Source organism: Bactrocera neohumeralis, chromosome 5 (assembly GCF_024586455.1).
Source record: "Bactrocera neohumeralis isolate Rockhampton chromosome 5, APGP_CSIRO_Bneo_wtdbg2-racon-allhic-juicebox.fasta_v2, whole genome shotgun sequence".
Taxonomy (NCBI): domain Eukaryota; kingdom Metazoa; phylum Arthropoda; class Insecta; order Diptera; family Tephritidae; genus Bactrocera; species Bactrocera neohumeralis.
In genome coordinates, this window is record NC_065922.1 from 33,758,592 (window position 1) to 33,785,411 (window position 26,820).

Genomic DNA, 26,820 nt, shown 5'->3' on the forward strand with positions numbered 1-26,820 from the left:
AATTAAGTGAGATGGCTTCATGTGGCATGCAAAAAGGTGATTAGTATCGTACGGTGAATCGTTGTATGCAGGACATAAGTTGGGTATGTCGGAGTGTACAAGGGGATAATATTTAATGGTCATCGTAGTCATCTAACAGGAGAAAGTAGTCTAACCCAGGAAACCAAGTTTATCGACGGCGTTGCTCTTAAAAGACCTCAGATGCTTGAGAGATTGATGGATTTAATGTAGTTTTGCCTCGGAATGACTCCTGGAAGCGTTAGCCTTCTTCTAGCTACAGCATCGCATGTGCACTGGTGTCTCCGATTTTAGCTCACAGCACCGACAAGTCTGGTCAGAGTACATTTCTGTGCATATGTTCGTTCAGTCGGCAGTGTCCTGTAATAAATCTTGTTATTATACTTAAGTTATTTTTAATAAATAAAAAACATTTTTATATCTTCTGGTGTTGTAGCCGTTTGTCTTATTCCGCCACTACTAATCAGTACCTTTCTTTATTTTCTGTTTTTTTCATGTCTCAGTTTCTCCTATATCGTGTGCCTGCTTATTGAACACAAGGGCACAGGGAACGTCGGGGGATCGCTTCTTTCGCAAGTTTGTTTGCAATTTCGTTTCCTGCACTACCTGTATGTCTAAAATTCGGATTCTGCGGATTTATCTTTTTTTCCTCTTACCTGACATTTGGAGGATCATGACTTCTGCCCTCGAGCGATGACCACATCATCCGACCCCTTATGCGACTCATTCACTATGGCCAGTTCTTTCAGAGACAAACACCACTTAGGACATTATAGCCGGACTTCTACCGAACTTAGAACTTTTTCATCTTTTCTATTTTAACACATAATATCAATTTGATTTGTTTACACATCAAGCATAATACAATTTTAAATAGTATTGAATCCTGGTTATAAGAAATTAGAAATGTGTTCTATGAAAAAGCTTTTAGTGTCAATAATTTTGTTCAACATTTTGCGTTTGGAAACATATCTTTGTGCAAAAAACAATAGAAAGATCATAATGGAGAATACTAAAGAAAAATATAGATTTTTGATAACCGGCGGTTATCGTCCTAAGATAGATAATTTGGCAAAATATGTTGTCTCCATACGAGGAAAAAAATATGAAAGGTTTTTTGGAGATGATCACAATTGTGGTGGCTCCATAATCTCACCCAGAGTTATTCTGACCGCAGCACATTGCGTTTGTATGATGTAATAATTTGAGGTTCGTGTAAAAAAATCTGAATGGGTATATAGATAAATACTTCTCTAAATTCAGCGGTACCCGAATAGAATTGAGACCGTCTGATTTATTGGTCATAGCTGGAACTCCGAGGCGCTTGGTTGTTACTGAAAAAACACAAGCCTTAAAAGTTGATAGAGTTATTAGCCACGCCTACTACGGACCCTGAGACTATGCACAATGATATTGCTTTGTTATTGCTGCTAAAAAATATATATGAAGACGGTGTTTCAGCACAGAGGATTAGTCTGCAAACCAGCTCATTACCTCCTCATACAAAATGCACCGTGCTTGGATGGGGTCGAATTTTTAGCGTGAGTAAAAGCTATTATAATACAATAAATGGGTACTTCAACTGTTAATTATTCTAGCTGGGTCCGATGCCAGATTTAATATTACACGCCGATATCTATATAATGCCAACTGAATTCTGTGAAGAGAGAGACGATGATTTTTTTTTTGGCATGATATGTGCTACCGATGAGGATGATTTTGAGAAAGATTCGTGCGCTGGTGATTCGGGTGGCCCGCTGATATGTAATGGCAGTGTAACGGGTATTGTATCATATGGTTATGGCTGTGCTTTACACGACGAGGCAAGTTATTATACTAATGTGTCTTCATATCGTGATTGGCTAGATAAATTAAGACCGTAAGAATTTTTATAACGAAAGAAGTGATGTAAATAACACGCATATTAATTGAAAATATTTCTGTGTAAGCTTTATATTTTGAAAATATCTTATTTAGTTTCTATCTAATAATAAAAAAATTGGGTCGAATTCTAAGTACAAAGAAAAAACTGTTAAAATCACTCATCGCATTTTATGTAGTGAAATGAAAAAAACAAGAAAACGTTAAGTTTGCCACACATCTTCAAAACACCTTTGGTGCTAGCGAGATTAGTGATGGTTATAGCATTGAAGAAGTCAGCAAATTTTCAGACTTTGCTTGTCAGATGGACCCCCCAGTCGCTAAAACAGATGCTGTGAAAGTAGAGGAGGAGATCAAAGCATTACATCTTCATTGGGGCAAGTACATATGTACGTAACTATGGTAGGAATAGCAAATGTGTATTAGACATAACAACCTGGAACCACCTGGTCTAAGAGCATGATCTCTAAATGGATGGTGTCTTCTGTACCAACAATGTCAGAATTGTAGAATACTCCTCAGGGTTATTAATTGATATCCTAGGAAAATCTTTGTTGTTAATGAATAAAGCAATAAACTTCCAAGAACTGCAACAGAAAATAGACAACATAAAGAATAGCAAAATCGAAGCATTTGCAGCCCGATTGCAAGTTTTCAATGCCAGAGAAAAGAACATGTGGTCCATGGCGCAATTCACAACTATCAGCAATAATAGAAAATAGTAGGGAAATGGTTTAATAGAGCGAAGAGAAATGATCAAACTTTAGGAAGCATAGCGTCAATACCAGAAGCAGTACCAGAATACCAGAATAAGCACAAGGCACTAGATGACTTTACAGCGAGGACACAACGAATACTTAAGGATTGTAAAAGAATAATTAATAATTATGCACTTAAGCATTCATAAGGAAGGCCTAAAGCCAGCAAACTGTGGGCAATAAACTCTTTTGAAAAAAAATCGCCAAAAATATATAGTATATGACCAAGACTCCTCTAAAATGGGGAACAAAAACTGATATTGGTGGTGGTGCATAGCATAAAAGAAGATCCCTATTCAAGTTTATTCCCATACCAGACAAAAAGAATTACACTACAGCCAAGTTCTTCAGGCCAATAAGTTTAACCTTCTGCCACCTAAACGTCATGGAGACGATTATCGACAACCATTAAGGATAACAAGATGTGGATTGGAACATTGGCGTTAATATTGGAAAGTCCATACAAGTTGTGTTTACCCTTAGGCATGAAATAATACTGTGATCAAATTGAAAGGTGAATTTTTAATTTATACGTCGCGTTGTTTTTGAATTGGTAATTTTTTTTCCGTAAGTTGGTAGTACTGTTAGTGACATCTATGCTAAATTTCACGTCGTTTTGTGAGGCTCTAAAAGTGAATTCTTCGATTTTTCCTATGAATTTATTGAATAAAGAAGTGCGATAATGCACCATCTCACACTGCATTGGTTTTTCTTAGGAAACAATGTAGGAGACTAAGAATACATATATCTTCCATTAGATCACCCCTTTCGCTTAAATTGATTATGAAGGTGGGATCAATTAGGTATAATATTTTTCATTGTACTTTAACATCATTGTTTTTGTGAGAAAATTTAGTTACTGTCATTTTAATAATAATAAAGATTCCAAATAAAACAAAATATTGGTTACAAAAAGTTAAAACAAAAAACAAAACTTCTCTTTCGATAACATAACAGTTTGAGATGTTGAGTCTTACATCAAGCATGATTCAATTATTTTTATTATTATTATTGAATCATATTCATCAGAAGTTAGAAATGTGTTCAATTGAAAAAATTTTAGTGTCAATAGTTTTGTTCACCATTTTACGATTGGAAACATATCTTTGTGCAAAAAACAATAGCAAAATCATAATGGCGGATGCTAAGGAAAATTATAAATTCTTGATAACCGGCGGTTATCGTCCTAAGATAGATAATTTGGCAAAATATGTTGTCTCCATTCGAGGAAGCAAACACAAATGGTTTTTTGGAGATGATCACAAATGTGGCGGCTCCATAATCTCACCCAAAGTTATTCTGACCGCAGCACATTGTGTCTGTAGGCGGTAATATAATTATTTGATGTTTAAAAATGTATTAATGAGTACATAAGCGTTTCTATAAATTCAGCCACAGCCGAATACGGCTGAAACCGTCAGATTTAACGGTCGTGGCGGGGACCCCGAGGCGTTTGGTACCAACTGAAACAACACAAGTCTTAAAAGTTGATAAAATTATACGACACGTCTACTACAAGCCTTTAACTTTTCGAAATGATATTGGTATATTGTTGTTGGTAAAAAATATATATGAAGACGGTGTTGCCGTGCAGAGGATTAGTCTGCAAACCCACCCATTACCGCCTTATACTAAATGCACCGTGCTTGGCTGGGGTCGAATTTTTTTCGTGAGTAAAAGCTTTTATAAAAAAATATGTAGGAATTGCAATTATTAGTTATTCTAGAGGGGCCCGATGCCAGATGTAATATTACATGTGGATGTCTATATATTGCCAGACAATTACTGTGACGCTAGAACTGACAAATATGCTTTTGGCATGATGTGTGCTGGCGATTTGGATGATCCTGAGAAAGATTCGTGCAGTGGTGATTCGGGTGGTCCGCTGATATGTAATGGCAGTGTAACGGGCATTGTATCATTTGGCGTTAAATGTGGTATACCCGAACATGCCGGTTATTACACCGATGTGACTTCGTATCTTGATTGGATTCGTGCGAACGGTTTCAGTAAATTGAGACCTGTAAATTTGATTTTGCTAGTTGTATTACAAATTCTCTTAATGAAAGGTGTGTGAAGCGCATAACTGACAATTACATAGAAAATTAACGGTTGTTGTTATTGCAACAGTTAAATTAAACTAAGTTTTATGAGAAAAGAGTTTTTATGTGTCAGAAGAGGAGTCAGGAATGCAGAGTTGACAACGTTTTAATGCAGGTGAGCGTGTTGAATAAAGCGAGATCGACTTAATGTTTCCCGAACCAGTATCGGACAGGTTGTTACCGTAAGCGGTGTAATAATATAATAGCAGTTTTTGATGTAATCCAAATCACGGACTTTTACAAAAATTTACCTTTCTAATTTCCTAGGAAGTCAATTAGATGACGACAGTTGCTGTCTTCGTCTAATAGCAAGCTTCAAAGGCATAACGTACATAAATAATTTATACAATAGAATAGTAAATATTCTTATAGTTAATATAAACAGTGTAAGTACATTTGTAGAAGCTAAGGCGCCAATTAAACGTTATTTAATATTTACGTACACCCATACATAAAAACGTATGTATGTATGTTCTATACTTGCTTCCACAAACTGAACACTCTGGCACTTTATAGTTAACAACAAAATACTATTTGAGCTCAGTTCACCTATGGCAACGTAGCATTTACAACGACTTATTAACGTATTTAAGTACATACATACATACATATATACCTACATAAAATAGTATATTCGCTACCATATTTCATGGCACTAAATGATTTGCGAATTCGTACCAAGGATGGGGAAGTGCTCGGCACCCGTGACTCATTATTTGAGAAATCGCAGGTAGTTCAAGAAGCGAAAAAGGTGTCGGACCAAGAAGGTTGCATCTCATTAAATAAAATCACATCAAACATTTTGCGTCGCATTATCATATGGGCCGAAAAATGTGAGGATGCATCCTATGATTTGGACGATAACAACATGGAAGCATGGAAAGATCAATTCTTAGATGTCGATAATGAAACATTATTCCAAATAATTAGCGCTGCAGATGACTTGCATCAAAAGGAACTCGTCAATAGGGCTATAACTAAAGTGGCTAAAGGCATCAGTGACAAATCAGCACCGGAAATAGCGAAATATTTTAATTTACGTTCGAAAAATGTACACTTGTGAGAATTTATAGAAGCGGAAATGAAATAAATAAAGTATAATTATTACTTCCAAACATAATACGTTTGGTATGCACAGGCAAAGAGTAAAACAAAATTTAATAAGAAACAAGTAAGGAAGAGCTAAGTTCGGGTATAACCGAACGTTTCATATTTTTACAACTTCCAAAGGTCAAAGCAAGGAAAGTACCTTCAGGTAAACAAGGCTTGTTAGTTATAGAGGGTCTATGGCGAGTTTTCGTACGATTTTATTATTGACCAATATATGCAGTATAAAGCCCCTCAGAGGTTCGGAAGTATTTATATTCGGTATATGGGATCCGATCTAGCCCATTTGTAGCACACAGACATACTACTATCAGGAAAGGGTTCCCTCAATTATATATCCCACATTGACCTATATTTTCGATATAGTGTCAACTTAAGCACTAGGTCCACATACTCAGTACATAGGAGCTTGAATAGTTTTGGTTCGATTCGTGGCTGTCGAATTTCGAATACTGAATTTGGTTTAAATCAGTCGAGCGGGTCTCGAGATATGTGAATTAATCAAAAAGTGGGTGGTTTAAGGTCCTCCCATACTTACAGGGTTTGTCCGGAAAGTAATAGGATTGATTTTCTTCCGCCGCGATTGCACTTCGGAACTTGCGCGTACCAACTGGATTCGGTAGAGGGCGTTCCTAGCTAACGAACGATCGGCTGGTCAGTTGTTTCCGAGCAGCTGGAGAATCAGCACAAGCATTTTCGCGCGACGTGTTTCCGAGAATGGTGCAAGCCGAAAGTGCAGCATTCGTTAGAGCAGAGGTACGCGATTAAATTCTGTGTGAAACTAGGTAAATTTGCGACCAGCTGTTGCTTTAGCTAGAAGTGATGTGTTTCGGTGGCATCAGGCCTTTTTGAAGGGTCGGGAAGAGGAAGTTGATGAAAACCTACGACTGCGACCTACGACCTAACCTGTGTGGTTCATGTGACATTGTGACGGAGCACTTGAACATGCGCAAGGTATGGGAGAAAATGGTCACAAAAGTGCTTACTGACGATTAGAAATAACGGCGGGTGGAAATGTGCCAAGAAAATTTGAACATGTGTGAAAGTGACCCCCAATTTATGTATAACGTAATCACAGGTGCGAGTCGTGGCTCTTTGAGGCGATCTTTCTTGTAACGATTGGTTCAATAAATTTTTTTTAAATCGACTCAGTCCTATTACTTTCCGGACAAACCTTTTATTAGAGGGAATGGTCACGCCCACTTTTTCAGAAGTTTTTGCCCCTTGCTACTGTCATTCCCTGTGCCGAATTACAGTTCTGTATCTTAATTTAGTGCTAGGTTATAGCACATTATATGTTTTCGGTCGATAGCGTTTTGTGGGCGTGGCAGTGTTCTAATTTCGCGCATCTAAGAACTTCTACGTTTTTTTTACTGAGTAACGCGCATACCAATTTTCATCAATATATTTCAATAAGTTACAGAACACACTCAAATCAGCAACAACAACAACACCAAGGCAACAACCCAGGACAACGGCCACGGACAAGGCAATCGGCGCAGCTGCAGGCAAGGGGGGTCAAGAAGCTAAGCGTAAGTTTAGCTTCCTTGATGCTCTCTCTCCAGAGGAGCGGGCGCTGTTTGAGGAGTATGTCAGGGAGGATGACGACGACATTTGGAGCGAAATGTCAAAAGCCGAGAGACTAGTTCGCTTATATACAGACAGACGAATGGACAGACGATGGACAGACGAATATGGATAAATCGACTCAGATTGTATTTCTGATCATTTATACATATATATTACACTTTGTGGGAAACTTAATTTATCATTTTCAACGTATAAAGCAAAAAAAAAATTAAGTCTAAAAATGCACTTAGTACAAATGCTATTAAGTACTAAAGTTTGCTACTACATACTCCTATGCTACTTTTTAAAACAACCCAAAACTTCATAATTATATTTTTTTCTATATTTCTTATTAACGTAATTACATAATACTCTCATATTTGTAGAATGTAATTCCATTCCTTCTCTGGAAGCCATCTATCGGTTAAGTCACGGGTTAATTACCTAACAGCGCTCCCAGCGACTTCTGTTAAAGTTTCTATGAGTTTTTTAATTCGACCTAAATTTGTGTGAGATGGCAGCATTCATACCAACGCAGCTGTTTCGGCGCTCACATGAAATGTTTAGTTTGTGTGTGAGTAAAATTGTGTGCATTTTGACTGACTATTCTTCCGCTAAATTTTTCGCGTTGATTTTTAGTATGTGTTTCACAAATAATCGGGATTTGAACTCATAAATATAGAATAAATAAGTGAAAATCGGTAATCAGTGAATATACGACATACTTGCTTTTGAAAGAATTGTATATTTTGCTATAAGAAAGTGTGAATGAACCATGTTGGAGCGCGTAAAATTGCAGTTTTGCTTGTATTAGTGCGGTTGCAAGGGGGAGAGACACGGCTACTATCAGTAAAATAAAATGTGCCAACGTAACGTTGTAAGCGACGCAACGTAAATAGACGTTTGTTTTTGTGTTTATTACGTATGTTTAATCTCATTGCTCTTAAGCCGGAGAACTGCCGTACTAATAATAAAATTGGGATAAGTGTTGCCATTTTTCATACGTTTCGCGTTTGTTTTGTTTGTTTTGATCGCGTTAATTGCACGTCGGTAAAGCAGTGTACGCCGGTTTTCGCGGACAAATTTTGGTGAATGTAATTTTTTGCAATAATAATTGTTTTGAATCGCAATATATTACGCTGTTAGTGAAAAATAACTAGTGCTAAAATATAATTTTATAGATATTAAGTGTGAATTTGCAAGTTTGCAAGGCAATGGATCAATTTCAAGCTTCGTTGGATCCGAGAAAGCAGGAGCTGCTCGAGGCGCGTTTTCTTGGAGTCAGGGTAAATATATAAATAATTAGGAAAAGTGAAATATTCATGCGTATCTGTAGATGTATAGCCAAATATTATTTATTTACAGTATTTATTTATTGGAAACAAATTAGGAATGCGCAAGACTATATATTTGCGTAGACTCGGTCATGTGCGTCTGTGTGGTTGGGTTCAATTTGGCTAAACGCGGTGTGGAAATTTTCAAATTGTCATAATTTGATACATTTAAGCATCTCCAATAAGATACTTAGTATTAATAGAAATAATAGCTTTAACAAATGCTGTGAGCTATAATAGCAAATACATTATAAGCAGGAGTTACATTACCCGGAACAAAAGTAGAACCCAAATTCTTTGTCAATAGTAGTTATTTAAATTCGAGTAAAACAAGGCCCATTTTTGTAATTTTTTTGAGAACACAGTTAAATATATTTTTTTAAATCCAATTGTATATTACAGGGTCCATATTAATAAAGAAAAAAAATATCGCAATAGCACCAAGTATTCAAAGGTGCCTAGGAAAAAAGTGGGTTTGCCGGGTAACTGACAACGTGGTGTTGAAACATCCGATATCAAAATATCAAGACTCTTATCGCTTAATAATAGTTTTTTGCAGTCTGCACCGAAAATCCACTTTTTTTGTTTTTAAAACATCGTCAAAGAAATTTTAAAACCCTACTTCGCCGTAAGTAGGTACCTAATTAAATAATTAGTTTTTTTTATCATATAACTACTAAAGGTAGGTTTTTTTCAAAATATGTATATGGAACGCAAAATGAATACCATATAAGAATCTATTTTACATTTGCAAATTTGTTTTTAAGCCCATCTTTTCTAAATGAAAGTTTTCCTTAAACTTCAGTTCCTGTTATTTTAATGGTTCCTCCAATATCAACTTTACAATTATTAGTGTGTATTATGGCCCCAGTGGTCGCTTTTGTTGTTAATACCGCTGTCCATATTGTCAAGGTGCTTTTCCCATAGTTAAGCACACTTTGATTCCTATCCTCTCCCCTGTCTTGTCTGTTTATAGGCGCTACCTTCATTTTTGCCTTTGCCACCGCCGCATGCTGTCATTTCTAGCATTGGCAAGTGATGTGGATGGCATTCCCAACTGATAGCCGAAGTGTTTTGTTGCTGAGATTTTCAGTTTCGTTGCAACAGCAACTCTTTCAGCAACGTGCTGTCTGTGCGGTTTGTTTGCCATTCGCCGGTTATATGAGATATTTCGTACTGTGACTTGGCCGACACATTGCCTTTGGCTGACTGAATTTTGCGTTTGTGATGTATTTTTGTTACTGTACTTATTTCTTATGATGGGATAGTAAATTTATAGAAATTTGTGCAAAAATAAAATATAAAAATAAAGTAAACAATGTTAAAATGTGCACATGTTAGTGTATGTTTTGCATTTGGTTTGTGGAAAACGTAACTACAAAGAAATACTAAAATAATTCAACATAAGTGTAACAGTGTTGCTCACCGTGTCATTGAACGAAGACGTTGTGAGAGTATTTACTTATACTTTATTCCATACATACATACATAATTAGATCAGGTGACATATCCAGTAGTAAGTCCGAGTGTGGAGGACAACAAAAAATATGCCACTAATTAAGCAACGAAAAATGAGTCGTTTTAAGGTTAGTGCTAAGAAAAAGCATATATTTATGCACATAAATTAATATGCCATATATACATATGTACATATGTAAATATGTATATACTATGTGAAATATATTTAAATAAAAATGCGAAAAAGCTTTGATTTATTACTCACTCTGACGATGACAGTAAAAGTTGAATGGTTTGGAGGGGTATTAATCAGGACACCTAACTGCAATCAAAAAGTGTGGCCGAATGTCTATATTCATTTATGTTGCTCTCTAAATAATATGTATTATGCTTGAATTTCTTAACTTTTTAAATAGTGTAAATTGTGTTAAATATGTTTACCTAACCGCAACTTTTATTTTGAGCTACAAATTAAATATATAATAGGCAATTAAATAGATTAGTGTTGATGTATTTTCATACATTGAGACATGTAACTACCGTTAGTGCACAAATGCTTTTAATGTTAAACCCACATTGTATAATATATATTAATAATAGTATGTGCTAGCCTCAATGTAGTGAAATCTGTCGAAAAATGTTCGAGCTGCGTTCAACAAATTGGTATGTGACTGATGATTGTTGTTGTTGCGGCGGAAAACATTTCTGAAATAAATTTGAAGAATGTTGCCAAGTTGATAGTCCTTGGTAGGATAAAAATCCAAGACTCTTCCTGTAACATTGACCTGACTGTCGTTGGAACAGTGTAGCACTTCTATCGATTATAAAATGCTCAGCTATTTGCCCTTTTCCTTAAAACAAAGTGCGAAAAATAACAAGCAGATATTTTAAACAGTTTGCTGTATGGTTTCTCTCTTATTTCATATATGTATGTATAAATCGAGCATATGTAAAAACTTTCTATTTTCAACTGTAGCCGAAAATCATTGTCCTGAGCTCATTTATATTTATTGTTATTATAGAATTTTTGGGCTGAAATTTCTTTGTTTATATTTTTAATTTTTTTTTTTGACATTTCCTTAATTTTCTGTTGAACATTTTTCGAGTTTGTTTGGTAGCGGTAATATTGTATATTTTTATTTGACGTTACATCGGTATTTTTTTGGAACAACCTTTTTTATGTTCATGTGCAGTTTGATCTCAATCGTTGAAAATATTGCAAAAGTCCCCTTTATGACGAAGTATTTGAGTGGCACAAAGCATTAAATGGTGGTCGGGAAGTCATCCAAATCTTGCCTTGATTAATGTGGATAACATAAAAATATTAAAGAGAGAGCAGAGACCCTCAACAAACATATCTCATGGATCGACTCAACACATTTTAGTGATGAAGCGTGTCAATGCAATATTCGAAGAAAAACTTTAAATCCATTGCATAAACGACTTTGAGTAGAGGTCGCATAAAGATGCGAAGAAAACAGAATACACTGGAGGCAGTGAAGGTCATCCCAGCCGAGATATGGAAAACTCATCCGGAAAAGGAAAGCGTGGTTTAATTTAGGATTTACCCTGATTTCCGGCAAAACTACGAGTCCTATAGAAAAAGTTATTTGGCAATGTTGTAGGCAATGAAGAGATTTATAATTTCTTACACACAGACTTTTTTCACATAACCTATAAATTTCTCTAAATTTATGTGAAAATTTCAAATAACCTAGTTTTTGAGTGAAACGAAAATGGTGAATCCCCTAATTGAAGTAAGCGTGGCGGTCTATTGTTGACGTTCGATTTTTAAGTGGTCAAAATAATAAGTACATATGTACATACTTATTTTTCTAAGATTTTCAGCAAATTGGACGAATTCTTTTTATGCTTCGTTCGTTCGGTTGTATAGCTCCTTGTTTAAGTCCAATTATACCTTAAACATTTTATAGACGGGTAAAAATAAAGTTTGCATTGCGGATGAGGAGAAAATCGACTCAAATGTCAAAAAATAGGGCTGAAGCCCTTGAAATATCGCTAAAAACTTAAGGCGTCCATTGTATTTTGTGCTGAATACCCTAAAAATTAAAAAGAATGTCGAAATTCTCAGTCGACTAAAAATACACCTACAGCAACAGGCAGCCGTATCGTCATGTATCGCTAAAAAGGACCCATTCATACCTTCAAGAATCATTTATGGCCACAATGGTAAGATAATATCTTCCCGAACGGTCCGATGAATGCTACAACGAGCTAATTTACCTGCCAGGTTAGCGAGAAAAATATCTTTATTGCAACAAACAATTTTAGAATAAGATTATAAAATCGTGTAAAATCATGGAAATTGGTCCAGTCTAGGTAACGGAAAAAAATGTCGCAACATCTTGTAGTGCAAAGAAACAAAAATTCATTTGTTCAGGAATATTGCCAGACGCAATGTTCGCCGTCCGAAGGTCAAAGAGTTGCATACACGGTTTACAAATGGAACTGTTAAACATGGTAGACATAATGGTCGAGAACTGTTTTTCATGATATGGCATATGACCAATACATCATCTTACGGACACCATGAATAAATTCCAATATAAAGATATATTGGAGAACACGATGAATGTCCTAAACATACTTCGAAGTTGATAGCAGTTTGGTTCCAGTACAACGGCGCGTTTTCTCTTAATAAGCTAAGTCAGTCCCCCCACTTGAATCCAATTAAAAACCTTTGGTGGGAACTGAAACAGTGGATTGCGAAACAATCATTCCAAAATAAGGTGCAGTTATGGAATTGATGTTAAAGTTTTGTGTAAAAAAGTCTGGGATAGATATAGATCTTTTCACTACCTACAACATTTCCTTATACATTTTTTCAATAGGACTCGTAGTTTTGGAGAAAACCTAGATAAACAGTTTTTGGCCCTTAAAAATTCAACCACTAAACTCTCCTTCCTCTTCCCGATCTCAGATCGGCCGTAAATTATTTTTTCCTTAATTTTAATTACTTTAACTTTCGTTTTCGATGGGTTTCAAACTGCTATGAATTTTTCTTTTTTTTTTTATAATTTTCTAACGCTTATGCACTTTTGCATATAAAAACAGAGATGATGGGTCTTGGTAGAAAGTAGTCGTCCAGAGCATGACAACATACTGTGTTCGGCTATACGCATACACCCGTATAAGTGCCACGAAAAACACGCAAATTTATGCCTAGAAGCTTGCATACATACACGCATGTATACATACATACTTACATACGAGTAAACAAATATGCCGACTTGCAAACAAACGGCCCATTAATGGATCCTATATTAGCGCTACGATTGGGTACTGACTCCTGTTTCTTATTGGGGTTGGCAGCCATATTGTATATGTTCGTGACCGTCCCCCGTTTGCAACGTTCCATTTATTTGTGGTTGCGTATACGCCATCGTGTTACCCTGTTGTTTTGTCATACCTACAGCCTTCGTGGAAGATGATAGGGTTTAATAAAATGCTTACTTCCGCTTATACATATAACGTTCTTGTATGGATTTATGTACATACTGTTACTCTATATGCATATAAGTACAAACAATTATATGAAATGTTTTATTATACTTTTTCTCATGTAAAATAATAAATTTTGCATTTCGTGGCAACTCGGCGTGAAAAATATTACTTCGAGTTGATGTTCGCTCTTGATTGTTGTTTCAGTTTTGAAACCAGATATTTTGTGAGATTTTCAATTGTACATCATTTGTTTCAGCACCATTATCACCATTTTCTTTATAAATCAAGCTTTGGTATATTTAGGAAAGCAGCGCTCAGATTACTTTCATTCATATTTTTTTGTAATTTAAGAGGTTGCATCCACTTGCAAGTAAAAAAAACGTGTTTTTTGTTGTTTTATTTATTTCATTGATAGATAACTAAAAATAATGAACATTTACAGAATTTAGTGTACTTTAATAATCTGCGATTCATTTGAAAAATATTGGATTCCATTGATGCCATGGCAAATCTCCAGGAGGATCTCCGAAAAATTGTGTTTGGCGGTGTGCTTTTATGCTTAAATTTCTGTTAAATCAAAAAACCCCCCAAAAAATTGTATTTGAAAATGGTCAAAGAACAGTTGATTTTTGACAAAATTTTGATTTTTGACATAATAGTCGTTTTTTGAGAAACAAGTTCCGTAACACGTGATTTTGAACGACCTTATTATACCGTATTTAAGGGGTTATATACAGTTAGGAGGTCGAAAAAAGGCATTTTTCAATAATTTTTTCTAAGCAAACTATTTGGCTTATTGATTTGAAACTTGGCAGGTATATTATGACAACCTTAAACTATATTCACATATTTTTTATTGCCAAAAATAATTATCGGGAACGTTGATATTGCCAATTTTGCAGAGGTCCGCAAAAAAAAAAGGCCTCTTGCAGTGAGCACGATATCTCTGGATTGGATCATCTAAAATGCAAAAACCAAATAAATTTCATTAATATAATAAATAATCTAGTGATTGATCGAAGGAATTAGCAAACAAAAAATTTTTGACAAAATGGCGGCTACTCAAAGCAAAAGGTTCGATTTTCGGGTCTTTAATTGTTTATAAAAATAAGAAATTTTCATCAGATGGGGAAATCCTTCGATTAATTAATAAAAAATATAGTTAAGAAGCTTGTGTAAAAATTTCAGACCGATCGGTTCAACCGTTTCTGAAAAATCTTGCTCACCCACTTTGAAAACACCGTTAGTCGGCGCGCCTTCACTAATGTGTCCATAACTTCGAAAATATTCGTCGGATCGACTTGAAATTTTGTGTGTGTATACTCATATTTGCATATATACATATAAATATATATTAAGAACAAAATTTGGGCCTAAAACGTCGGATCTTCTTGGAACTTTTGAAGACCCTATAGAGCGAATCAATGTCGCTTGGGAAGGTCAAGCGGTTTTAGTTCTTGCACAATCTATATTTTGAACGCTTTCAATTTAAAATCTCGATGTAAAATGCGGCAAGTCATTCAATACGTCAGTCCGAGTTGCTGCGAACGGCGCCGAATCGACTATACAGGATACTTTCAGCTTTATTTTCCTCACTGGGTGTTGGACGTGGTCAATTCGGTCGGATATTATCCAATAATGAATGTTGGGCCTCACCATGGTTTTGCGAATAGTACGTGCAGTAGGCCGATTATGTTGACCATAAGTTGAGCGAAGCGCGCGAAACATTATTTACACAAGTTGAATTTTCGCAATAAAATTGAACGATATGTAAACGTTGTTCAGTCGTAAGACTTTCCATGATGAAATGCCAAACAATGCTGAACAAAAATAACTGGACAGCTGACACACCTGTCAAAAAAGAGTAAGTTAATAACTATGACGGAATAGAATCTAAACTCGTTTATCTTGTGTCGATAGTTCTCAGTTCATGTTGATGAAAAAAGAACTAAGACTGTCGGACGAGTATATATCAGCATTGTATTGGCTTTATCATACGCTCTGTCTCTTTGAACCGTATAATCGACCGAAACAGTCATTAGATATGTTAAGGTTTGAGACCTTATCGTTTTTGTTCCTAAAAGCTATAGCTAAATTTACCGTACAATCGTTTGAACTAGTCGAATCTGACAAAATGACGCTTAGCTGAACTTCGTCTTTCATCTGTGATGTGTCCATTGTGATATCGAACTGAAGGGCCCTAGAAGTTTCAAGCCGACTCAAAACTGCTAATAGATGCCGAATTGGATTTAAATTTTAAATTCGTGATAGCTATATTTAGTATTCGCTATCTTACCTTGTATTCTTTAGTCATTACGGCAGTTTGCAGTGATTAAATGGACAACTTTATCGTAATATATGCAAAGAATAAATGTAAATTTATATCAATTCAATAGAGTGAAGCTTCGATGCTTTCAAAATTAATATTTTAGCAACACCTTTTCATTTGAATGAAAACTTTTTCCATCGAGTCACTTTTGCAGTAAAGCCAAGAGAAACTATTCGTCGTGAGCTAAATCTTCGAAATACTGTGCCCAAAAAATAAGGTGACATTGTATTTATTTTAAAAATTCTTTGTTTATTCTTCCAAATCAATTTCATCCCCTTCAAAGTAATCCCCTCCCGATGCAATGTACTTATGCCAACGGATTTTCCAATCTTCGAAACACTGGTTGTAGTAACTTTCCGGGATGGCCTTCAGTTCCGTCTTCGCTGCGGCTTGAATCTCCTCTATCGTATAAAAACGGTGTCCACGGAGCGGTCTTTTCAGCTTGGTGAACAGCCAGAAGTCGCGCCAGATCAGGTGAATACGGTGGTTGCGGAACGATATGGGTTGAGGTTTTGGCGAAATGATCACGAATTACGAGGGCAGTATGGGATGGTGCATTATCGTGGTGTGAAAACCAAGAATTGTCTTTCCACAATTCCGGCCTTTTTAGTCGGATAGCGTTACGCAAACGACGCATAACATTCAAATAATATTCGTTGTTGACTGTTTGACCGGTTGGAAGGAATTCATAATGCACAACACCACGATAATCGAAGAAAACAGTCAACATGACCTTGATTTTTGAGCGACTTTGGCGAGATTTTTTGGTCTCGGCTCTCTTTTGGCACGATATTCGCTCGATTGATCGGTTGTTTCGGGGTCGTAAGCATAGATCCAGGTCTCATCGCCAGTTATAATGCGTTTCATGACACCCTGGTAGTCGGAAAGCATCGTTTCACACACTTCAACGCGCCGCCTTTTTTCCAAAAAATTCAATGTTTTCGGTACCAGTCGCGATTTGACGCGCTTGAGGCCCAAAACATCCTTCAAAATGGTATTGGCTGAGCCTTTCGATATGCCAACTTCATCAGCAAGGTCTCTAATTGTTAATCGACGGGTTTTCAACACCAAATCTTTGATTTGTTGAACGTGAGCTTCGGCGGTTGAGGTTGATGGTCGCGCTGGGCGCTCTTCGTCTTCGACACGTTCACGGCTGGCTTGGAACTCACTATACCACTTGTAAACATTTTTTTTAGACATAGCCTCATTACCAAAGGCTTTCTGCACCATCTTCAACGTATCCGTAGCAAAAAATTGATTCCGTAAACAAAATTTAATGCAAATTCTTTGCTGAAAAAATTTCGACATCGCAAGAAACGAAAAACTCACTTTTGTCAGCTCACAAAACGACACGTATCTCAAACACTAATGAATATTTTGACATGAAATTTGACATAAATGTGACTGACAGTACTACCAACCTTGAAGAAAGAGCAACGCGGAACCCTGCCAGACAAAAATGTATCACTTGTGAAAGTTTGAGACCTTAGCTTTTCTTTATGATGTCAATAAGATTAACTAAGTGACTCAATTACAAAACTCGGTTATACCGACCCTTCAAATGGCCTAACAACGCTTTGCAATAGTCGCTGTGTTGAAGGTCCTTCTTTATTCAAGGTAATCAATAAAAAGTCATTCCGTGCACATCCTAAAATAAATACCTCATAATCTTGCCAGCCGACTGTTGTATTTTTTCACGCTTTGGAGCGGGATCATAAAGTCCAGTTCACTCGGATGACTGGGGATTCGACGCAGAAACTCGAATTATCAACTCGTAATTATTTATTCTCAAAAGTGAGTTCGCAAAGTACCCACTGTGCACAGAGCTTTCCCATACCCAAATATTGGTGAATGATATGATGTACATGTTCAAAAAGCAATCAAAATGATATAATTCACAAACTAATGATCCGCCAACTGTCAAATTTATACATGCGCCTTTGGAACGTTTTAAAGGTCAGGTCAAGGGCCGGTTACAACATGTTGATTTAACCATCTCCGTCTGTCTATCCGTCTGTATATACGTGAACTAGTCCCTCAGTTTTTGAGATATCGGTTTGAAATTTTGAAGAGGTTCTTTTCTCCCCACTCATTTGTCGGAACCGCTTTTATCGGACAACTATACCCTGTAGTTGTCATACAAACTGAACGATCACAATCAATCCCCTGTGTAGAAAACTCTTTTATTTGTAAAATATCTTCATGAATTATTATCCAAAGCAAGAGTGCAATATTCGAACCTATTGTACAGATCCCACCACTAGAGCATATAGCTGCCATACAAACTAAACGATCAATATGAAGATAAAGGTCTTTGTATGCCCTTTGCGATAAAAGAAATGCACCTGTGAAGGGTGTTTAGTGTCGTGTCAGCCGAAGCTAACTTTTTTTCTTGTTTATTGTATTTTTCGTATGACATTAACTCCTTCGTACTTATTATATACCTAGAAAGCAAACCCTTTATTCAATATTAATGTTAATGTACTCTGCGTGCATTTTTTCTAATCTCTAGAACCTTGCTATAATTTGCTGATGCAATGAAATTTTCGTTCGCCCCGTCCAAGCGCAAGGTATACATAATTTATATGTGTGAATGAATGTACATATGTATGTTGTTTATTGTTGTTTTTGCACTGAGCTTAGATTTCTGCACATTTTAACTTAGATACACATAAACTCAGCATCGGAGCTGCCACAAAAGAGGTGGCCTGGCCTGGCCGGGTGCTTGTTAGCCCGTTTGGGCTAGGCTTTTAGGTCCCTGGCTGAATGGCGTTGCAGCGCATTTTGGTACAGTTGGGAGGCGCTGAAGTTGTTGTCATGCAAGTGCATTCCATACACACAAACACATATGCTAGCTGAATACATATACATATATGTTGTATGTATGTATGAATACAGGGTGTATACAAGCATATGTACTTTTGTAGGACGCACGCACCTTCGAGTGGACGGACGAGTATGTATTTGAAATTTAGAATTTTTGGCATTTGGCTGCAAGTATGAGTGTGAGCGAGTCGAATGTTGCACACAAACAGCTAACAACAAATCCGACACGACAGCTATACAATAACAACATATGAGCAACAACAATTGCATTTACCATATTGCCCACTGTGAAACTGACTACCTACTACCTGGTATTATTATGGTGGCAGTTGGGGCCAGAGATTGCACTGCCCGCTGCGTCAACGTCGTCGTCGTCGTCGTCGTCATCGCTGTTGTTATTGTCGTTTGTATCGTTGTAGTCGTCGGCATCGCTGGGCTGTGTTGCATTACTTCGATTATTGCTCAGGCTCAAGTGCAATCATTGGCGTGCTTTGTTGTTGCCACGTCGTTGGCGGAAGCTTTTGGTCATTGCATTAACTGTACACACACACATACATACACATACACCTAGATATGTAACTATATTATTGTTATGTTGCTCTTGCAAGCTCTTCTAGCTGCTAATGTTGTTGTTGTTGTTAGTTGTAAGTAGTTGTTGTTTTTGGTTGTTGATGGCTGTTGGCTGTTGGTTGTGTTTCGTGACTATTTTGACGCTATCGATGGTACTGTTTCATTTCTACTTACATGCAATTCATATTCATCTGCATATTTCGTATGCTCAGCCTTTCGCGTTCCACTCATCGGCTCCACCACCAACATCAAATGGTGGTCCTCGATGTTATTGTTGCATGCTCGCTTTGTTAGACTTTCGTCGGCACCTGCAACCTGCAACAGATTGAATATTGCGCAAATATATATACATATAGATGTATATATATGTACATATATTCATACATACATACATACACATAAATATGTATGTATGTGCTGCATTTCATTCCATTTCAGTGCACTCGTTGCTTCGTTTATATGCATGAGTAGTTGCGAACGCATACAAATGTTGCCACACAACTTCATTCATATTTACACAAGGCCTACGAACACTACATCTCGATCTGCCTGTGGTACCCATTTACATTTGGTCTGATTCCTTTCAACTTGTCCAACTTTACCTTTTAGCTGCGTTGAACTTTACGAGTTGGTGCAATGTTTTATTGCTACCTATTTCGATCTTTTCACCTATCAACAGGCGTTAAATTATCACTTTAGTTAATGATGGACTTGTAAGTACATGATCCTTATGGCTTAGTAATCGTAGTGGAGACCAATGCTCATGTGTTCAACTTAACACAAAATTGGCAATGTTTGATGTTAATAACGGGTTGTTCAATAAGAGCGCTTCTGTGAAAGTAGATGTCATTATGTATGGAACTCGATTTCATGGCTACCACCGGACACTCTTGCAGAAGTCCAGACGCTGAACCCAATTTTCGACGATTTTCAAGCATAAATCGGCCGAGACTGCTGCAATTTCACGTTCATCAATCGTCGCTGGCTTGTTGACATAGACCATAGACTTGACAAACAGAAAATAGTCTAACTGCGTCAAAACGCACAACCGAGGCGGCCAATTGACTGGGCCATTTCGTGGGATAACACGTTCACCAGTGTAGCGATTCCCATTCACAGTAACGTGCCGGTCTTGATCATCACGGCAGAAGTACGATCAATAACGCCCCCTGCCCATAAACCGCACCAAACCGTAATATTTTCTGATGCAATGGTGACTCATGGAGTACGCGTGGATTGCTGCCTGACCAATAACGCATATTTTGCTTATTGACGAAGCCATTCAGACAGAATTGAGCCTCATCGCTGGAGATGATTTTTCGATGAAAATCCGGATCATTTTCACGTTGTTGCTCAGTCCAACTAACGAACATGCGATGATTCTGTTGGTCAAGCGGCTTCAGTTCTTGCGTCATTTTGATCTTGTAAAGATGTAGGCCAAGATCTTTTCGCAAAGTTCGCCACTCCGACGTCACAGAGATGCCCAACGCTTGAGAACGACGTGTGAGAGACTGATTTGCGGCAGCAATATTCTCGACACTGCGGGCACTTCTTTGTCTCACTGGAACGGGAACATTTTGTGCTAGACACTAGACGCTCAATTGTTGATCTGACAGGATAGGATTATGACGACCATAAATTGGACATAGCGCTCTTAAAGTTGAGGCCACTGACTCCGAATTTCGGTAGTAAATTTTGATAATAATTGAATCGTATAACTTTCCATGATGAAATGGCAAACCTTACTGAAGAGAAATGTCAAAAGAGCGGGACAATGATTCGAAACTAAATTTCCTCAAAGAAAAAAGATTTGAAGCTGCTTTTCCCGAATTTTTATTTTTAGTTTATATAGTTTACATATACATACCTATATATTTAAAGCCCTACAAGTATTAAGGCAGTTATTAAGGCTGAAAGGCTTGCTATTAGAAAAGCATTTTGTGAAACGTATATTTCTACCGTTAGTGGTGAATCGGTGACGAAAATATTTCCGGAACGGATGGACCGATCGAAATTTACACATGATCTTTCTGAGATATGTTTGTCAGGGAAAGTTAAGTTGGGTTAGGCAAAGAAGTCAATCCTAAGTTTCACTTGGACTACTTGGAACGCCGATCCGATGTAGTAACTCCTATATACTCAATCATAAGACCCTTAAAATTTGAATAAGCGCTTTGAGCCTATCACAAATTTGTAGGCAAGGCTAATGTCAGTTTTAGCTATGGGTTCTGCTTCGCTGAAGTTAAGACTACCGATAGGTTTCAGCCCTCTCCCTCCTATTTTCGAATCATTCGTATAAAAGCCCACTGCTCGTGCTCGAGTTCTTCCCATTCACATCTTCAATCAAGGATTTGTTTGTAATAATTTCGATTTTTTTATGCCACACTGAAGTGTACTTTTTTCACAATATTTTTTTTTTCGGAAGCCGCCATTTTGGAAAAATCAAAAATTTGACTAGCTGTTTGTTCATTACCATAGCTGAACAAAAACAAGTCACGGCAGGTGAAGTTTGGAGATCTGGGTGGGATGTCATCTTTTGTCGACATTTGACATCGCGGATATTTTTGTAGTAGAAACTGACACACCCTGCACAAATTTAGACTTATGATGAAAACAGTTAAGCCATTCTCCTTCGCCGTATGTTATCTGGAGTTCTGTTTTGACTGCTATTCTAAGAGGATAACCTTCCAGAATAAAACAGGAACTTTGTTAAAATTTTAACCTCATTTGCACCGAAGCTACGATAGCCTTACTGTTGTATTTTTAAAGGAACTATACGAATTGGGTAGTTCGTCTGACAGCTATGTATGTATATGCAATATTGTATTGTAGCGTTGCCTTGGACAGTAATCTAAGTCAAATTTCGACAAGATATCTTGTCAAAAAAAAAAAAACTTTTCCAAAAAAGACTTGATTTTGAACGGATAGTTTGAATCAATTCGTATTTATATTTTATAGAGTCTCCAAACTTTCCTTCTGAATATTATAAACTTCGTGGCGAACTTAATATACCCTGCCCAGCCTATAAAAATAAGTGTTCAGCCTTTATATTAAAAAGTTTGAAAAAAAAAAAAATAAAATTTAGTATATTTTTACGACTCATCCATTAAACATTTATTAATAAACAATCAAATCGCCACCTACACAAATAATAGCTAATAAAAAGTAATCCGCATTGATACCGTAATAATGGCAAGATCGAGATCACACGAACAGCATTCGTCGCACAACAAACGTAAATTATTGCATTGCAATGTCCAGACTATGCAAGTAATATCACATTTTGCTATTGTTGCTTTAATTGCATTTATTGAGTTCAAATTCTCAGCTAAGTTCAACGAACTAAAAACCAGAAAAGGCAGCAAATGATAAAACGAAATAGCAAAATAGCTCTAGTGCTTATTGTTAGAGGGGCATTGGCTACCTTTCCAGGCACAGACATAGGCTGTGTGTTTGCAAAATATACATACATATATATGTATATATAAATATATATATGGTTAGTATACCTTTAAGTATATATATACATATATACATGCTTTGATTATGCAGTGGCGGATCGATCGACGCGCTCTTGACTGGCTCACGTATTGACCACTCTTTGCCAACATCGCACGCTGCCATGAAAACTTCGGTGTGCAGATCTACTTTAAAGCATGCATATGTATAAATGTGCATATATAGACATTAATATACATTACATACTTACTACGCGCCCATTGTATTCATTTATATGCCGTTTAATCGTTCGCCATTTGTATTTGCTATAAACGCACTTAGGGGTACCATTTACGTAGATTATGCACAAATAAGGTGTATTCCAAAGTTAGCAAAACTTATAAAACATATACATATTTCTTCAAGTGATCCTTAGGATTAATTTTAAAACGTTATTAATTAAACTACTTGTGAAAGTAAGTATCGAAATCTGGATGCGGAAGCATCTACTTCTATCCTCATACTAAATATTTTCTCAAAAATGCGAGTAATAGCGTTTTTGGTATATTTTTTTGACAAAGCAACTGCCGAAATTTCTTCATAGTAGTTTGCTGCATCAAGACCCGTAACATTCAAGCATAATAAGCGTGTGCCTTTACGTTAAATCATCGAACTTCTGTCTTCTTCGTCAGCCTCTATTGGCATTCAAAGTTTTAGGTTGGACCGAATCTGCTTTTTGTCTACTCTTATGTCCCACAGTGTTAAAATTGTGTAGGAAAATTATCTCCTAAAAATAAAATATTATATATCTGTCTGAAGACATATAAAAACTCTAATATGACATCTCAAATAGTTTTTCAGTTACAGGCTTCGGTCCACTATTTCCAGAACAGCAACCTCCCAGAGGTATTGCATTCACATTTTTTATCCCTAGCAGTGAAGGGTCGCTCTAAGATTTTAGTAGCCTGACCCCATCCAGCGCCATCGAAAGTTGTCATATGCGTGCTCATGTGCCCATCCCGTCTTGCGAAGAGCGAAACGGGCGGTTTCTGCTCTACCGCTTTCCACTTCTCCTCTGTAATTTGTGAAATGGGGTTGCTACGTTCAATGAGTGCCACGATTAAATGCCTTTTGGCTATCTCCCTGGCAGTCGTTGTCGTCCTGTACGGTGTGGGGCTCTCTCGATCGAGTCTGCCGTTGGCCTTCCAGTGTCATCCTTTTTCTTCGGTCGTTTTGCCGATCTGCTATTTGACTTTCAACGGACCGCTGCCTTTGGGTTGTCATTCCTTTGTTTGCGAATCTCGGATCGAATTGCGGCCGCGTTGCATAGTATGCTCGGCCTACCTCCATTTTTGTCGTAGCCCAAGCCAACCTTTCCTCTTCCTCCTTCGTCCGATTGGACTCGCAGTTGAGCCTTTCATGGATTTTCATTCCTTCCTCGATTAGATTTGCGAATCTCGGATCGGTGGATGTGAATTGCGGCCGCGTTGCATAGTAAACTCGGCATTCCTCCATTCCAACCTTTCTACTTTTTCCTTCGTCCGATTGGACTTGCAGCAGAATGTTTCATCGATTTTCACCGCTGCTTTGTAGATCGCATTTGTTTTCAACGCCTCCTTACTGGGTTTTGCCCTCAGCCTTGTCTTTATCGCCGACATAGCACCTTTGGCATCCTCCGAAGAGCGTAGCAAAGCATCCTCTTTCATAGTGTTGACGCTTTTAACACTTTCGTGGTTTTAGTCTTAATGGACTGTATATATTTCTGATATGTTTATAATGTCAGTTAGGGTGAAAGGATTTTTATATGGAATCACATAAGAAAAGCTCCTGAGAATATCATAAATAATATTTAAAGCTTCAAAACGAACTTTGTTCAGTAATAACAAAACCTTTCCGTGGAAAGTTTTTACAAAGGAAACATTTTTCGTCAATTACAACATGTGATGAGTCGGAGTTACGAGTTTTCGACAGAAAGATGTTGCAGAAGATTTCCTTTGGGCATTGGCAACGGCGAATACCGCAGTTGATGGAACGTGAGCTGTAGGACAATGATATAGTTTAGCGGATTAAGAGGAAGCGACTACGCGAGCTAGTTCATGTTGTCCGAATGGATAATAACGCTCCAGATATAAACGTATTCGACGCAGTACCCTCCGAAAGAAGCAGAGGAAGAGGAAGACCTCCACTCCCTTGGAAAGACCAGGTGCAGAAGGACCTGGCCACACTTTTAATTTCCAAATGGCTCCAAACAGCGAAAATGCAGAACGACGTTGTAAATTCAGCTATTATCGCGTAAGCGGTGTCTACGCCAATAAAGAAGAAGAAGAATGGAAGTACGATAACTTTGGTACTCAAATGCCATGAGAAGTGTAAAATTGTTGTGAAATTTTGGTAATTATTAGTTTTGCTGTAACGCCTCCTAGCTAGGAAATCACTAAACTTGGCATTATTTTATACATTTTCTCATGTTTTGGCTCTCCTATAACTTCAGTCTACCCTCTTTTCTTCTTATACGTACATGGGTACGTAACACATCGGCAATTACTCTTTGTAGCTGCCATCTAACTGAAAGAGTTTTGTAACTAACAACAACTGTATGTGATATGTGGTATAGATACATATGTATGTGTGTATGTATGTCTGTATATTGGCAACATCTTGCCACTACTGTCTGCAACAATTATTGGTGTTGAATTGTGTAATAAGCCACGTTGCGATCGCTTTAACGATCAACGGCTAAGCATTGCTCACAGACACATGATTAGCTACGCGATCGGTTGTCGGCTAGTTTGCTGATGGCGCAAGTGTTGTTAGTTGTACATATGTATGTACTTATGTGTAGAGATATTTGCCGGCAGGGGTCTGTGATGTGTCTCTAAGTTTCTAAATTTTTAAACATTTTTATGATTTTTCAACTCTTTTTTTTTATTGATAACAATAAACATAACTGTATATTAATACTAAATTATATTTACCAACAATGATTTATGCACTGACCCCCCTTATCGATACGCCCTTGATAAAATAAATCCTATGCGACTGTAATTTATAGCCTGACGCCGAAATGGTCTTTCACGCATGTTATTACATGTTGGATACTCGCACAAAAGTGGTGTAACGAAAAGAAATCGGGTAGCGCGCACACTGTGTCAGTCACTTAGCCTTAGGACACACATTACGGTCCTGACAAATGTTTAGCTAAGTTCAACTCGAGCATTGACTGCCTAAAGCAGCCAGTTGGCGTTGGGTAGTCATTGACTTTTCGTGAAATGCATTATACGAGTCACTTTTTTGCTTTTACTTTTACGCTTGTTCTCTTCGTTGCTTCAGTTTGGGCTTCAGTGTTTCAGCGTTTCAGCCTGTATGCTTTTGTGTGTGTTACGTACAGTTTGCGAAAATCTGCAAGCATATTTAACACGATCAACATTCGACGAACATGCGCCGATCGATTGGCGTTGACGTTTGTCCCCAGAATGGCAAATGGTAAAACTAATCAAACCTGTTTATTTAATTTTTTTCCTTTCCATAAGACATTCTTATTTTTTTCGTTTTATTTGTTGTCTACAACTTTTATTTCTGCATGAAATTAAAATAAGCCTGGCAGGCATGGTAATTTTCGAGTGAAAATTTGAATGGCGATGAAATTATTCGTTAGAGAATCATATTTCGTCTGCCACGACGGCATTGAAAATAGTCTGTGATCTATCGGTAATGCCCGTAATCCGTCATTTAGAAATACTAGAGATTTGAAGGACCTGTATCAAATTTGCGCAGAAGATCGTTAAACGTATGGTCCGAAAATCTTATTTAGAAAAGTTTGTGTATACTCACTCTGGTGTCATTTTGTTCTTGTAACCTTCGCATTGTAGCCATTTGAACCTTCGAGCAAAAGCAAAATAGTCCACCATGCATAACTTCGTTTATAATATGGTGAAAATTGCTGTTGTCGTCGTATATCTCGTACA

At 37.1% G+C, this 26,820-nt stretch overlaps 3 protein-coding genes and 1 pseudogene across 5 annotated transcripts in view; all 4 read left to right on the top strand.

The window, feature by feature from the left end:
• The first annotated feature begins 984 nt into the window (after window positions 1–984).
• On the top strand, window positions 985–1,901 carry LOC126758386 (trypsin alpha-3-like; annotated as a pseudogene).
• Window positions 1,902–3,690: 1,789 nt separating this feature from the next.
• On the top strand, window positions 3,691–5,370 carry LOC126759548 (anionic trypsin-2-like). Of its 3 annotated transcripts, none has more exons than XM_050474414.1 (4): window positions 3,691–3,985; window positions 4,050–4,326; window positions 4,384–5,145; window positions 5,276–5,370. In XM_050474414.1, exons 1-3 carry the CDS (start codon window positions 3,696–3,698, stop codon window positions 4,732–4,734), a joined length of 918 nt encoding a protein of 305 aa, XP_050330371.1. In that variant the 5' UTR covers window positions 3,691–3,695; the 3' UTR covers window positions 4,735–5,145; window positions 5,276–5,370. The 3 variants fall into 3 exon arrangements, with proteins under 3 accessions (XP_050330371.1, XP_050330369.1, XP_050330372.1); XM_050474412.1 differs by lacking the exon at window positions 5,276–5,370 and having other exon boundaries at window positions 4,384–4,941; window positions 5,027–5,113; XM_050474415.1 differs by lacking the exon at window positions 5,276–5,370 and having other exon boundaries at window positions 4,384–4,874; window positions 5,027–5,103.
• LOC126759569 (uncharacterized) lies at window positions 5,301–5,863 on the top strand. Its single transcript, XM_050474445.1, has one exon. The coding sequence runs from the start codon at window positions 5,409–5,411 to the stop codon at window positions 5,820–5,822; it is 414 nt and encodes a 137-aa protein (XP_050330402.1). The 5' UTR covers window positions 5,301–5,408; the 3' UTR covers window positions 5,823–5,863.
• Window positions 5,864–8,122: 2,259 nt separating this feature from the next.
• Window positions 8,123–26,820, top strand: part of LOC126759517 (serine/threonine-protein kinase tousled-like 2) — a 202,098-nt gene continuing 183,400 nt past the window's right edge. Inside the window, exon 1 of the mRNA XM_050474350.1 lies at window positions 8,123–8,721. Within this exon, the coding sequence (XP_050330307.1) occupies window positions 8,650–8,721 (72 nt within the window). The 5' untranslated portion in view covers window positions 8,123–8,649. The remainder of the gene's footprint in view (window positions 8,722–26,820) is intronic.